Here is a 13,943-nt window from a genome sequence, read left to right on the forward strand (position 1 = left end):
TTTCTGATTCCTCCAGCATACAGTCCTATGTAAACATGGCTCTCTTTCCGATTCCTCCAGCATACAGTCCTATGTAAACATGGCTCTCTTTCCGATTCCTCCAGCATACAGTCCTATGTAAACATGGCTCTCTTTCCGATTCCTCCAGCATACAGTCCTATGTAAACATGGCTCTCTTTCCGATTCCTCCAGCATACAGTCCTATGTAAACATGGCTCTCTTTCCGATTCCTCCAGCATACAGTCCTATGTAAACATGGCTCTCTTTCTGATTCCTCCAGCATACAGTCCTATGTAAACATGGCTCTCTTTCGGATTCCTCCAGCATACAGTCCTATGTAAACATGGCTCTCTTTCGGATTCCTCCAGCATACAGTCCTATGTAAACATGGCTCTCTTTCGGATTCCTCCAGCATACAGTCCTATGTAAACATGGCTCTCTTTCGGATTCCTCCAGCATACAGTCCTATGTAAACATGGCTCTCTTTCTGATTCCTCCAGCATACAGTCCTATGTAAACATCGCTCTCTTTCTGATTCCTCCAGCATACAGTCCTATGTAAACATCGCTCTCTTTCTGATTCCTCCAGCATACAGTCCTATGTAAACATCGCTCTCTTTCTGATTCCTCCAGCATACAGTCCTATGTAAACATCGCTCTCTTTCTGATTCCTCCAGCATACAGTCCTATGTAAAGATCGCCCTCTTTCTGATTCCTCCAGCATACAGCCCTATGTAAATATAACGCCTGACCTAACACAGCCCCATGTAAAGCAAGTCATCCCCAATATCACAGTCTCCCCACACTACGTCCCTCTTCGCTCGTTGCCAGCATAGTATCTCGCGCTTCCAGTTTTGAGAGGCACTAGTCCGCGATGCCCCGCCCCTTCCGCAAAAGGCTCCGCCTCCTTAACGTGACATCATACCTACCCAGAGCAACTCCTTCCTAGGCCAGGGTGTCTTTGCGCATGCGTGGCAGTGTCGCGGTGCGTGTCTGTACTTTGCCGGTTTCTCGTAGTGTGAACGAAAACCGGCACCATGAGCGGGACACTGGCCAAGATCGCCGAGATCGAGGCTGAAGTGAGTAATTCGGGGGGTGATATTGGGGTATTAGGAGCCCTGATTGGGCCTCGGCCTGACGTGTTGTAGAAGTGCGGGTGACAGTGACTTAGGGTTCAGACTTGGTGGTCACGGCTGGGCTCTCAGTCCTGTAGATTGTCATTGAGAATACTTTCTAGTAACAGTGGGTTCTTATAATGTATGTACAGTATATAGTCTGTGCCATGTGTTCCATGGGGCTTGTAGAGACGGGTATGCACCAATAGGGGGCACCGGTACTGAGTGATGCCAGCTTGAACCTGGTGTACCTACCTGCCACTATATGGATAAATGTAATGTGATCAGACTGCCCCATATGTCTCTGGAGTCACATGTTACACCAGTGTTTCCCAACCAGTCTGCTTTCAGCTGTTACAAAACTACAACTCCCAGCATGCCTGGGCAGCCAAAGGTTGTCTTGGCATGCTGGGAGTTGTAGTTGTGCAAAAACTGAAAGCAGACTGGTCTGGAAATATTGTGTGACAGGATTTTTGTTCCTGTAACTTCCATTCACATCTATGAAAATGATAGAAACCACATAAAGCGGCTGCTCATCTGTTTCCATAATCCCAGTCACTTCTGGTGGCCACAAACTGGCCCGATCTGGGGGTCCCCAGTAGAGATAGGAAAGAAAGCCTGGGAAAATTGAGGAAAAAACATATTTTTTCCTCAGGAAAAATGTCTAAAAAAGTAACATGTTGTTTTATAATGATAAATGATGTACATAAGATTTAGACCAGCAGTACCTGCCAGTCATCCTGACCTTTACACTGTACAGGGAATCGGCCAGAGGAGGCATCCACCGAAACAAAAGAATAGGCAAGACTGCTGCCCAACGCTTTTCCTATGATGCAGACGGGCGCCTAGTGCTGCCGGCATCATCTGCTCTGGTCAGGCCTGACTAGAAGGAGCTGGAGCAGCCCTGGGACAGGAGAGCATTTACAGGGGTTTCCCAACCTTTAACCTTTACAGTTGTTGCAAAACTACAGCTCCCCCCATGCTCTTCTGTACATTATGGGAGTTGTAATTTGAAACAGTGACACACTTGACATACTGGGAAACAGTGAAGGAAGTGTACAGTGGCACATTTTACAGTTCATATGGGCAACATAATTCATTGAGGTGGCATAGACACAGATGTATGATTCAGTCCAGGGCAAAGTATTTGGTAATATATTTGGAAGCCCAGCATGTGGCAGCATTATACTTAGGAGCACAATGTGTGGCTGTATTATACGAAGGGTCATTGTGTGTGTGTCAATATTCGATTCAGGGGTACAGTGTGTGGCAGTATTATACTCAGGAGCATGGTCTGTGGCAGTATTATACTCAGAAGTACAGTGTGTGTGGCAGTGTGTGTGGCAGTGTGTGTGTGGCAGTATTATACTCAGGAGCATGGTCTGTGGCAGTATTATATTCAGGGACATGAAAGCCGTATTATATTTGAAGGCACAATGTGTGGCAGTATTATACTCAGAAGTACAGTGTGTGTGGCAGTATTAGATTCAGGGGTACATTGTGTGGCAGTATTATACTCAGGAGCATGGTCTGTGGCAGTATTATATTCAGGGACATGAAGGCCATATTATATTTGAAGGCACAATGTGTGGCAGTATTATACTCAGAAGTACAGTGTGTGTGGCAGTATTAGATTCAGGGGTACAGTGTGTGGCAGTATTAGATTCAGGGGTACAGTGTGTGGCAGTATTAGATTCAGGGGTACAGTGTGTGGCAGTATTAGATTCAGGGGTACAGTGTGTGGCAGTATTAGATTCAGGGGTACAGTGTGTGGCAGTATTAGATTCAGGGGTACAGTGTGTGGCAGTATTAGATTCAGGGGTACAGTGTGTGGCAGTATTACATTCAGGAGTACAGTGTGTGGCATTATTAGTTGTTGAAGTGTAGTGTGTGGCCGCGTTATATTCATGGGTGCAGTGTGTGGCAGTTTTATATTCAGGAGCATCGTGTGTGGCAGTATTTTATACTTGGGAACATGATGTGTGGCATTATTAGATTCAGGGAAACTGTGTGTGCGTGTGACAGTATTCAGGGGTACAGTGTGTGGCAGTATTAGATTCAGGGGTACAGTGTGTGGCAGTATTACATTCAGGAGTACAGTGTGTGGCATTATTAGTTGTTGAAGTGTAGTGTGTGGCTGCGTTATTTTCATGGGTGCAGTGTGTGGCAGTTTTATATTCAGGAGCATCGTGTGTGGCAGTATTTTATACTTGGGAACATGATGTGTGGCATTATTAGATTCAGGGGAACTGTGTGTGTGTGTGTGACAGTATTCAGGGGTATAGCATTTGGAGGAATTATACTTAAGAGCATGGCATGTGGTAGTTTAATACTCTGGCTCAGTGTGTGGAATTATAAAATTTAGGGGCACAGTTTCTGGCAGTATTATATTCAGGGGCACAGTGTGTGTCCAAATAAAATTCTTCCGCCATATCCGGCTGTCAGATCCCCCAATCCTAGATGTAGATGCACCCTAATTCCGATTTAAAATTCTCCTCCATCACAGATAATGTTTTCTCAGTCTGCTTTCACACTATAAAAAATACCTCCATTAGAAACGTCCGTCATAAAAATCTTGAAAATCGGCCATTAAACGATCCCTAGAAAATCCCATTATAGTCTATGAGATTTTTCTAATAGCCATTTTAACCCCTTATTGCCCGTTATTAATAACAGACGTTATTTTGTGATGGGCGAATGAACGGAAGAAATAGTGCATGCACTATTTCGCCCGTCACAAAAATTCTGGATTCTGCAAAAATAATGAACCTGTGAATAGTTTTTGCAGAATGCTCAACAAAATTGTGGATTCAGTGGATACCTATAGCTGTGGCTTTGTGTACCAGTCACATATTTATGGGTATAAATGTTGTGCTCTGCTTTACAGATGGCCCGGACCCAGAAGAATAAAGCCACGGCACATCATCTTGGTCTTCTGAAAGCCCGCTTAGCTAAGCTGCGACGTGAACTTATTACCCCAAAAGGTGGTGGAGGTGGTGGCCCGGGAGAAGGTAGGTCCACTCAACATGCTTTCCACAGATTCCCTTACATGGTAACACACGTTCTAAATTGTTTCTAAAGTCAGGGCTCTAGACTGTGGCCCATGTGCTAATGTAACCAAGAATTAGGGTAGGATATCAGAGTATAATTTCAGGTTTCCTATTTTTTTTTGTTAATTTTTACCACATTTGCAAATGCAGTGATCAATTTCCTGCTTGGAGATGGGTGATATACAGTCATGGCCGTAAATGTTGGCACCCCTGAAATTTTTCAACAAAATGAAGTATTTCTTATAGAAACGAATTGCAGTTACACGTTTTTTTGCTATACACATGTTTATTCCCTTTGTGTGTATTGGAACTAAACCAGAAAAAGGGAGGGGAAAAAGAGCAAATTGGACATAATGTCACACCAAACTCCAAAAATGGGCTGGACAAAATTATTGGCACCCTTAACTTAATATTTGGTTGCACACCCTTTGGAAAAAATAACTGAAATCAGTCGCTTCCTATAACCATCAATAAGCTTCTTACACCTCTCAGCCGGAATGTTGGACCACTCTTCCTTTGCAAACTGCTCCAGGTCTCACTTATTGGAAGGGCGCCTTTTCCCAACAGCAATTTTAAGACCTCTCCCAGGTGTTCAATGGGATTTAGATCTGGACTCATTGCTGGCCACTAGAGATGAACGAACTTACAGTGAATTCGATTCGTCACGAACTTCTCGGCTCGGCAGTTGATGACTTTTCCTGCATAAATTAGTTCAGCTTTCAGGTGCTCCGGTGGGTTGGAAAAGGTGGATACAGTCCTAGGAAAGAGTCTCCTAGGACTGTATCCACCTTTTCCAGCCCACGGGAGCACCTGAAAGCTGAACTAATTTATGCAGGAAAAGTCATCAACTGCCGAGCCGAGAAGTTTGTGACGAATCAAATTTACTGTAAATTCGCTCATCTTTAGTTGCAAACTTCTCGATAATGTTGCTCACTGTGGACAAAGGCAAATCTAGGTCTCTGGAGATTGTTGATATTTTTCCACAATTTTGGTTCTCAAGTCCTCAGACAGTTCTCTTTTCCTCTTTTTGTTGTCCATGCTTAGTGTGGCGCACACAGACAATGCAAAGACTAAGTGAACTTCTCTCCTTATTATCTGCTTTCAGGTGTGATTTTTATATTTCCCACACCTGTTACTTGCCCCAAGTGAGTTTAAAGGAGCATCACATGCTTGAAACAATCTTATTTTTCCACAATTTTGAAAGGGTGCCAATAATTTTGTCCAGCCCATTTTTGGAGTTTGGTGTGACATTATGTCCAATTTGCTTTTTTTCCCTCCCTTTTTTGGTTTAGTTCCAATACACACAAAGGGAATAAACATGTGTATAGCAAAACATGTGTTACTGCAATCCTTTTCTGTGAGAAATACTTCATTTTCTAAAAAATTTCAGGGGTGTCAACATTTACGGCCATGACTGTAGTCACCTGCAGCCATTGCTGTTTAAGTCCTGGGCTATAATGACTTACTGTAGCACTACTGGTTGACTTTGGCTATTGAGTGACAGCTGCAGTGCAGAACATCGCATACAATGTATTGCTTTGGACTGCAGCTTTAGCTTGATAGTTACTGTAGTATACATTTTCTGCTTGATCTTTAGATCTTGCATAGAAAGATGCAAGTCCATGCTGGTTATTAAGGTAACTGTATAATGCCCAGCTGGTTTCATGCACAGTTCACTTTGTTATTAACAATCCCCGTTCATGATACTCACTGGGTGTCCAGCATGGACTTGCGATAGATTAACATTATGGGGACACCTAAAAATCGGTTTGTAGTGCTACAGAAAGCTGCATATGAGCATAAGGCTGAAACTACATTGTAATACTTGGAAGGTTTGTCCAGTATGGGAATGAAGACATCCCAAAAACTATTTCTTCTTTCTCTTTTTCTTGCTGGGCTACTGAAAATTCTCCTTTTAAAATACATTAAACAAAAAGTCTACATACAGTAGCAATACCAACTTATTGAATGACCGTTGACCACCAAATATACACATAAAGGAACTAGGAGATGTCAATAGCTGTATGAAATCTTAAAGGAAAGCTGTCGGCCTGTTTACCCACACTAGACCCAATCCACTGGATTATAGTGTGTTAACAGGAGTCCAATAAGGGGTCACTTACTTACATATGTCCAGTAGGGTAGGTCCTGAGATATGTCCCCCAGAAGATTCAGCGAATTGGGCACGGGGCTTCACCCGCTCAATTTACATATTCATGGTCTGTGACTCCACATGCTAGTGAAGTGAGTTTAGTGTGGGAGAACAGGCTGACAGGTTTCCTTTTAAAGGGACATAAGACCTAATTGTGTGAATAAGGCTGAGGCTGTTAGGAAAGGTGTGTATATATATATATATATATATATATATATATATATATATATATATATATATATATATATATATATATATATATATGTTGAGGGATCACTGTGTGTGTGTGTATGTATGTATATATATATATATATACATATACATATATACATACACACACACACACACACACACAGTGATCCCTCAACTTACAATGGCCTCAACATAGAATAGTTTCAACATACAATGGTCTTTTCTGGACCGTTGTAACTTGAAACCAGACTCAACATACAATGTACAGACAGTCCAGATCTGTGAAACATGTCACAACTGGAAGAACCGACCAATCAGAATGGGCATTTTACTGGGAAATCGCCTCTATACTGAAGTGCATGCACTGACTGGCTGTCTGGTAGCGCCCCCTACAGTACGCGGAGGAACTACAAGTTCTGTACTACTCCTTACCTGTGCCAAGGTTAGCTGCTCCTTTTGGACACCAAGTAAGGGTGGCTCCATTTGGGACACTGTGTGTACTGTATAGGACCCTGAAGAAGCTCCTGTCCTACATAAACCATTGTTTCCCAACCAGGGTGCCTCCAGCTGTTGCAAAACTACAACTCCCAGCATGCCCGGACAGCCAGCGGCTGTCCGGGCATGCTGGGAGTTGTAGTTTTGCAACAGCTGGAGGCACCCTGGTTGGGAAACACTGACACAGACAGTGATTTACATCTTCCAGCAGATCTTTCTTACTTTTATATGTAAGGACTTGCTTTATCTATATTAGTTATCTACTTATTTTTGTTTAATCCTCACATTTTTCTATTTTTTGATGACATTTTGGTGGCTTCAGAACCAATTATCAGGTTTCCATAGTTATGGTCTCAACATACAATGGTTTCAACATACAATGGTCGTCCTGGAACCAATTAATATTGTAACTTGAGGGACCACTGTATATTAATATATATATTGGATTAGAAGTTGGTCTACTTGTAGCACATATAAATGAGCCGGCTTGTTCTTGGATTTCCTGTTGCAGGCTTCGACGTTGCAAAGACTGGAGATGCCCGAATTGGATTTGTGGGATTTCCGTCTGTGGGGAAATCAACACTTCTCAGCAACCTAGCTGGTGTCTATTCTGAGGTGGCAGCTTATGAATTCACTACATTGACCACTGTGCCTGGAGTGGTGAGATACAAAGGGGCCAAAATTCAGGTAACTGTGTTCTCACATAAGGAATATATCCTATCCACATTACATTAGCTTATTTATGCTTTTGAGGGTAAAACACATACATGTTTGCTTCTTCTTTTTTTTGCTGCCCACCAATATTACACACAAATGGAATGAATTGTTCTAAAACAGCTGAAGACTTTCTCCCTTCCCCCCACTGATACAAACTTATGACGTCAAAAGATTCATATCATTGGTTAAAGTGTACCTATCTATTTTGCCTTCATAACAAGTGCATAATGTGTGGCTTTGTTGTATTTTCTTAACTAACCTGTACATTTATTTCTTTATACCAGTTGCTTGATCTTCCAGGAATCATTGAGGGAGCAAAAGATGGAAAAGGCAGAGGTCGCCAAGTCATTGCAGGTGTGTTGCTATTTTCTATTTATGCATATTAATACAATACCTATATAATTTTTTCTTTCCTGTAAATGTATGGTGTTTTATACCTACAGTGGCACGTACATGCAATTTAATCCTTATTGTCTTGGATGTGCTTAAACCTTTGGGACACAAAAAGATCATTGAAAATGAACTGGAGGGCTTTGGTATCCGGCTGAACAAGAAACCGCCAAACATCGGATTCAAGAAAAAGGACAAAGGTGGCATCAATCTTACAGCCACGGTGAGTATGGTGGCAAAGCTGCGTTGAAGTAAAGTTAATTATTTTAAAATATTGTGTGATTTTAGCACAGTTTCATACGGGTGAAGAAATGCAGTGTAGCCTGGTTCAGTACAATGGCAAATCAGAACAGTGTTCTACATATACACATGGCATCACTTTAAGCTGATTTAGTACAGGCATATGGCTGGTCAGCATGATACAGTTACTATACTCAAATCAGAATTGAAGCCATAACTGTATACAGGAAAGCCTATATATCTCTATATTGTTTTCCCTAATATTCTTTGTTCTTCCACCTTCAGTGTACTCAGAGTGAGCTGGACTTGGAGACGGTGAAGAGTATCCTGGCAGAGTACAAAATTCACAATGCGGATATCACCATGCGCAGTGATGCTACAGCTGATGATCTTATTGATGTAGTTGAAGGAAATAGGTATTTAATATCTTCAAGTGGGTCATGATCTTGCACGGTATAAATAACGTTTATCTTTTTCTATGGTATTTATCTGTTTCTTTCAGAGTCTACATCCCTTGCATCTATGTATTGAATAAGATTGACCAAATCTCACTAGAAGAACTTGATGTCATTTACAAAGTGCCACACTGTGTCCCCATATCTGCCCATCACCGCTGGAACTTTGATGATCTCTTAGAAAAGATCTGGGATTACTTAAGACTGGTTCGAATGTAAGTAGTGAGCCGGAACAGATTGCTAAACACACGTCTTTAAAGCATAAAGACCCTTGTGACATATCCGTTTATGGCTCTTGTAAAGCTCCTGGAGCATACAGCAAACGTAGCCATAGACCCCCAATAACCCATGGAGGAGAGAAAAGTATCATTTCGGCCTCTTTTGGATGGTTTCCATCAGACGCGACAGAAACATGGTGTGAAAAGAGCCTTATGCCAAAAATGTCTATTTTATTAGTTTATTTATTCTTTCTTTAGCTACACAAAGCCTAAGGGTCAGTTACCAGATTATACTTCACCTGTAGTGCTTCCTGACTCGCGTACAACAGTTGAAGACTTCTGCACTAAAATTCACAAAAACCTCATCAAAGAATTTAAGTAGTGAGTATCTTGTGTGTCTACTTAGAAAAATATTTGACCTAATGTTATTTCTTGTTAGTAGATACATTTTCCTGTATCCTCTGGTTTTATAGTCCATGTTGTTGATTTGGAACATTTGTCTTAGCATTGTTTTTCTGTTTCTTAGAGCTTGTTTACATTAGCCATTTCACTTCAAAATCCATGCAGCATTTTAAAGCTACCATTGATTACAATGGGGGCTTCCATGTGGAAAGGCACAAAAAAGTGACATTTTATTGCTTTAAAAAAAGCTATTTTTTCTAAAACTGTAAAAAAAAATCCATTTGAAATCAGTAGGAGAGGGTTTTTAACCCCTTAAGGACCGGGTTTTTTTTCCGTTTTTGCATTTTCGTTTTTTGCTCCTTGCCTTTAAAAAATCATAACTTTCAATTTTGCACCTAAAAATCCATATGATTGCTTATTTTTTGCGCCACCAATTCTACTATGTAATGACATCAGTCATTTTGCCCAAAAATCTACGGTGAAACGGAAAAAAAAATCATTGTGCGACAAAATTGAAAAAAAAAACAAAAACGTTGTTTTGTAACTTTTGGGGGCTTCCGTTTCTACATAGTACGTTTTTCGGTAAAAATGACACCTTATCTTTTTTCTGTAGGTCCATATGATTAAAATGATACCCTACTTACCGTATATACTCGAGTATAAGCCGAGTTTTTCAGCACGATTTTTGTGCTGAAAACACCCCCCTCGGCTTATACTCGAGTGAACTCCCCCACCCGCAGTGGTCTTCAACCTGCGGACTTCCAGAGGTTTCAAAACTACATCTCCCAGCAAGCCCGGGCAGCCATCGGCTGTCCGGGCTTGCTGGGAGTTGTAGTTTTGAAACCTCCGGAGGTCCGCAGGTTGAAGACCACTGCGGCCTTCAACATCATCCAGCCCCCTCTCACCCCCTTTAGTTCTGAGTACTCACCTCCGCTCGGCGCTGGTCCGGTCCTGCAGGACTGTCCGGAGAGGAGGTGGTCCGGTGGGATACTGGTTCCGGGCTGCTATCTTCACCGGGGAGGCCTCTTCTAAGCGCTTCGGGCCCGGCCTCAGAATAGTCACGTTGCCGTGACAACGACGCAGAGGTGCGTTCATTGCCAACGTACTTCTGTGTCATTGTCAAGGCAACGCCTCTATTCCGGGCCGGAAGCACGGAGAAGAGGCGCCCCCGGTGAAGATAGCAGCCCGGACCACCTCCTCACCGGACAGCCCTGCAGGACCGGACCAGCGCCGAGCGGAGGTGAGTACTCAGAACTAAAGGGGGTGAGAGGGGGCTGGATGATGTTGAAGGCCGCAGTGGTCTTCAACCTGCGGACCTCCGGAGGTTTCAAAACTACAACTCCCAGCAAGCCCGGACAGCCGATGGCTGCCCGGGCTTGCTGGGAGTTGTAGTTTTGAAACCTCTGGAGGTCCGCAGGTTGAAGACCACTGAGGGCGAATGATGAGAAGAGGATGATGAAGGGGGGTGGGGATGATGAAGGGGGGGTGTGGGATGATTACAAGGGGATGATGAAGGGGGGATGTGTGGGATGATAAGGGGATGATGAAGGGGGGATGTGCGGGATGATAAGGGGATGATGAAGGGGGGATGTGTGGGATGATGACAAGGGGATGATGAAGGGGGGATGTGTGGGATGATAAGGGGATGATGAAGGGGGGATGTGTGGGATGATGACAAGGGGATGATGAAGGGGGGATGTGTGGGATGATAAGGGGATGATGAAGGGGGGGATGTGTGGGATGATGACAAGGGGATGATGATGAGGATGTTAATGACGGGTCTGGATGATGACAGGGGGGGATGAGGTATTTCCCACCCTAGGCTTATACTCGAGTCAATAACTTCCTGGGATTTTGGGTTGAAATTAGGGGTCTCGGCTTATACTCGGGTCGGCTTATACTCGAGTATATACGGTATATAGGTTTGATTTTGTCGGACTTCTGGAAAAAATCATAACTACATGCAGGAAAATTAATACGTTTAAAATTGTCATCTTCTGACCCCTATAACTTTTTTATTTTTGTGTATGGGGCGGTATGAGGACTCATTTTTTGCGCCGTGATCTGAAGTTTTTAACTGTACCATTGTTGCATTGATAGGACTTATTGATCGCTTTTCATTCATTTTTAAATGATATAAAAAGTGACCAAAAATACACTATTTTGGACTTTGGAATTTTTTTGCGCGTACGCCATTGACCGAGCGGTTTAATTAATGATATATTTTTATAATTCGGACATTTCCGCACGCGTTATTTTTATTTACACAGTTTTTTTTTTTTTTATGGGAAAAGGGGGGTGATTCAAACTTTTAATAGGGGAGGGGTTAAATGATATTCATTCACTTTCTTTTTGCAGTGTTATAGCTCCCATAGGGACCTATAACACTGCACACACTGATCTTCATCATTGATCACTGGTTTCTCATAAGAAACCAGTGATCGATGATTCTGCCGCTTGACTGCTCATGCCTGGATCTCAGGCACTGAGCAGTCATTCGGCAATCGGACAGCGAGGAGGCAGGTAGGGGCCCTCCCGCTGTCCTGTAAGCTGTTCGGGATGCCATGATTTCGCCGCGGCTATCCCGAACAGCCCACTGAGTTAACCGGCAGCTTTTACTTTCACTTTTAGCCGCGCGGCTCAGCTCTGAGTGCGCGGCTAAAGGGTTAATAGCGCGCGACGCTGTGATATGATGCGGGGTTACCTTGTAACCCCGCGTTATATCACGGGAGCAGGACCAAGGACGTACCTGTACGTCCTTGGTCCTTAAGGGGTTAATATAAAACCATGCTGGTTTTGACCCAGAAATTGGCACAAATTCCTTGTAAGAATCAGCACAGATTTTACCTGTTATCAAGCCCTTATAGACAAGACAATGCAATGGCAAATGATCTCTGTATTAAAGGGGTACTCTGCCCCTAGTCATCTTATCCCCTATTCATAGGATAGGGGATAAGATGTCTGATCGCGGGGGCTTCCTTTGGATAGGGGATAAGATTTCTAGGGGTGGAGTACCCCTTTAATTTTACCTGCATTGTTGCTGTTGACTGGTGTGAATACATTATAGCTGCCTGTCTGTCACGAAATGTTGCCTTCCCTAAATTGCATACAATGGCTTGTAAATGGATCTATACCGTAAATAGTTGTATTATAATTTCCTGGAGAAAATACTCCATAGGTACAGCATCACTTCAAGACTTTCTATTAATTTATTTTTTCCTTTTCCCTGCTCAGTGCCTTGGTTTGGGGTTCTTCTGTAAAGCACAACCCACAAAAAGTTGGCAAAGATCATGTAATGGAAGATGAAGACGTCATTCAAATATTAAAGAAGTGATCAATACGATAGTGCTTTTGTCATTTGTGTCTGCAGCACCATATCATGCATATTAGGCTATGTTTACATCTGCCATGGAGCTCACTTTGGAGCAGATCCTTATAATGAGCGGGACCTGAGCGGACGAAAGAATGCTGCAAGCAGTACTTTTCTTTCAGGTTAGATCCTGCTAAATAAACTGGCACCATATGGCCCCCCAGTAAAGTCAGTGAGATCGGTCTGCTGTGCAGTAGACTGTCCAGCTGAGCTTTTTGGCACCAAGCGGAGCCTCCAATGCAGATGTGAATAAAGCCTAACTGGTTAGCCATCTGTAAATATTCCTTAAGAAAAGTGTCAATAAAATTCGAATTCAGTAACCCTCCATTGGTGTGGTGAATAGCAATTGTATTGATATACGGATGCATGAATATAATGAACTCGAACTCAAAAAAGGAAGAATGGTTTCTGACACTTCGAATGCTTGCAAACATTGGTTGTTCCCACAGCTTGGAGATCAATATACAATTGACCATATTCAGCATGGAAATAAAAGTAGAATAACCAGTAAACAAATGAGTGACATGAAACAAAGAATGGGGAGAGACCCTGCTGTCAGATTTCAGTGTAAGGTGATCACCAATTGTAGCAGACAGATGTTACATTATTTATTATAGGAAGCTTTGAACTGCAGCATGCCCATTTGTTTAATGGCCACTGCAGTGTACAATGGGGGTAATTTAACCTGTCTAGAGGAAACATTGCTGAGTTGCCCATAGCAACCAATCAGAGCGCTTCTTTCATTTCTAAAAAAATGAAAGAAGCAACTTTTCCTCTTGACATGTTTTGATAAATCCCCTGTGCATGTATATACGTATGTGTGTATGTTCCAGCATCACTTCCAAACTGTTAAAGATATTTCCATGAAACTTGGTACACGTTACTAATATTTCAACAAAAAAGATAGGATAGGTTAATTAACCCTTACCCACCCCCATTTTGTTTAACCTGTGACCCCGCATCACACCGGGTCGGTCCCGGCTTCTAATGATAGCCAGGACGTTGTGCCGCACGCTATTAACCCTTCAGATGCGGCAATCAAAGTTGATCGCCGTGTCCAAAACGAAAGTAAAAGCTTCCCGGCAGCTCAGTCAGGCTGATCGGGACTATCGCGATAAAATCGCGATGTCCCAATCCGCTAGGACGCG

The 13,943-nt window shown here is 42.8% G+C and overlaps 1 protein-coding gene across 1 annotated transcript; it reads left to right on the plus strand.

Annotated features, from left to right (window-relative positions):
* The first annotated feature begins 929 nt into the window (after positions 1-929).
* Positions 930-13,120, plus strand: DRG1 (developmentally regulated GTP binding protein 1). Its single transcript, XM_056530596.1, has 9 exons — positions 930-1,078; positions 4,002-4,125; positions 7,515-7,690; positions 8,005-8,074; positions 8,164-8,333; positions 8,636-8,766; positions 8,853-9,020; positions 9,282-9,404; positions 12,660-13,120. The coding sequence occupies exons 1-9, from the start codon at positions 1,037-1,039 to the stop codon at positions 12,757-12,759; spliced, it is 1,104 nt and encodes a 367-aa protein (XP_056386571.1). The 5' UTR covers positions 930-1,036; the 3' UTR covers positions 12,760-13,120.
* Positions 13,121-13,943: the final 823 nt, after the last annotated feature.

This window comes from Hyla sarda, chromosome 1 (genome assembly GCF_029499605.1).
Source record: "Hyla sarda isolate aHylSar1 chromosome 1, aHylSar1.hap1, whole genome shotgun sequence".
NCBI classification, from domain to species: Eukaryota; Metazoa; Chordata; class Amphibia; order Anura; family Hylidae; genus Hyla; species Hyla sarda.

What these genes read in the sequence shown, in the direction of transcription:
- DRG1 (XM_056530596.1), top strand. Translation starts at nt 1,037, where the DNA reads ATGAGCGGGACACTGGCCAAGATCGCCGAGATCGAGGCTGAA. An exon ending in GCATCAATCTTACAGCCACG is followed by an intron (nt 8,334 to 8,635) that starts GTGAGTATGGTG and finishes TTCCACCTTCAG; the next exon opens with TGTACTCAGAGTGAGCTGGA. An exon ending in GATGTAGTTGAAGGAAATAG is followed by an intron (nt 8,767 to 8,852) that starts GTATTTAATATC and finishes TGTTTCTTTCAG; the next exon opens with AGTCTACATCCCTTGCATCT.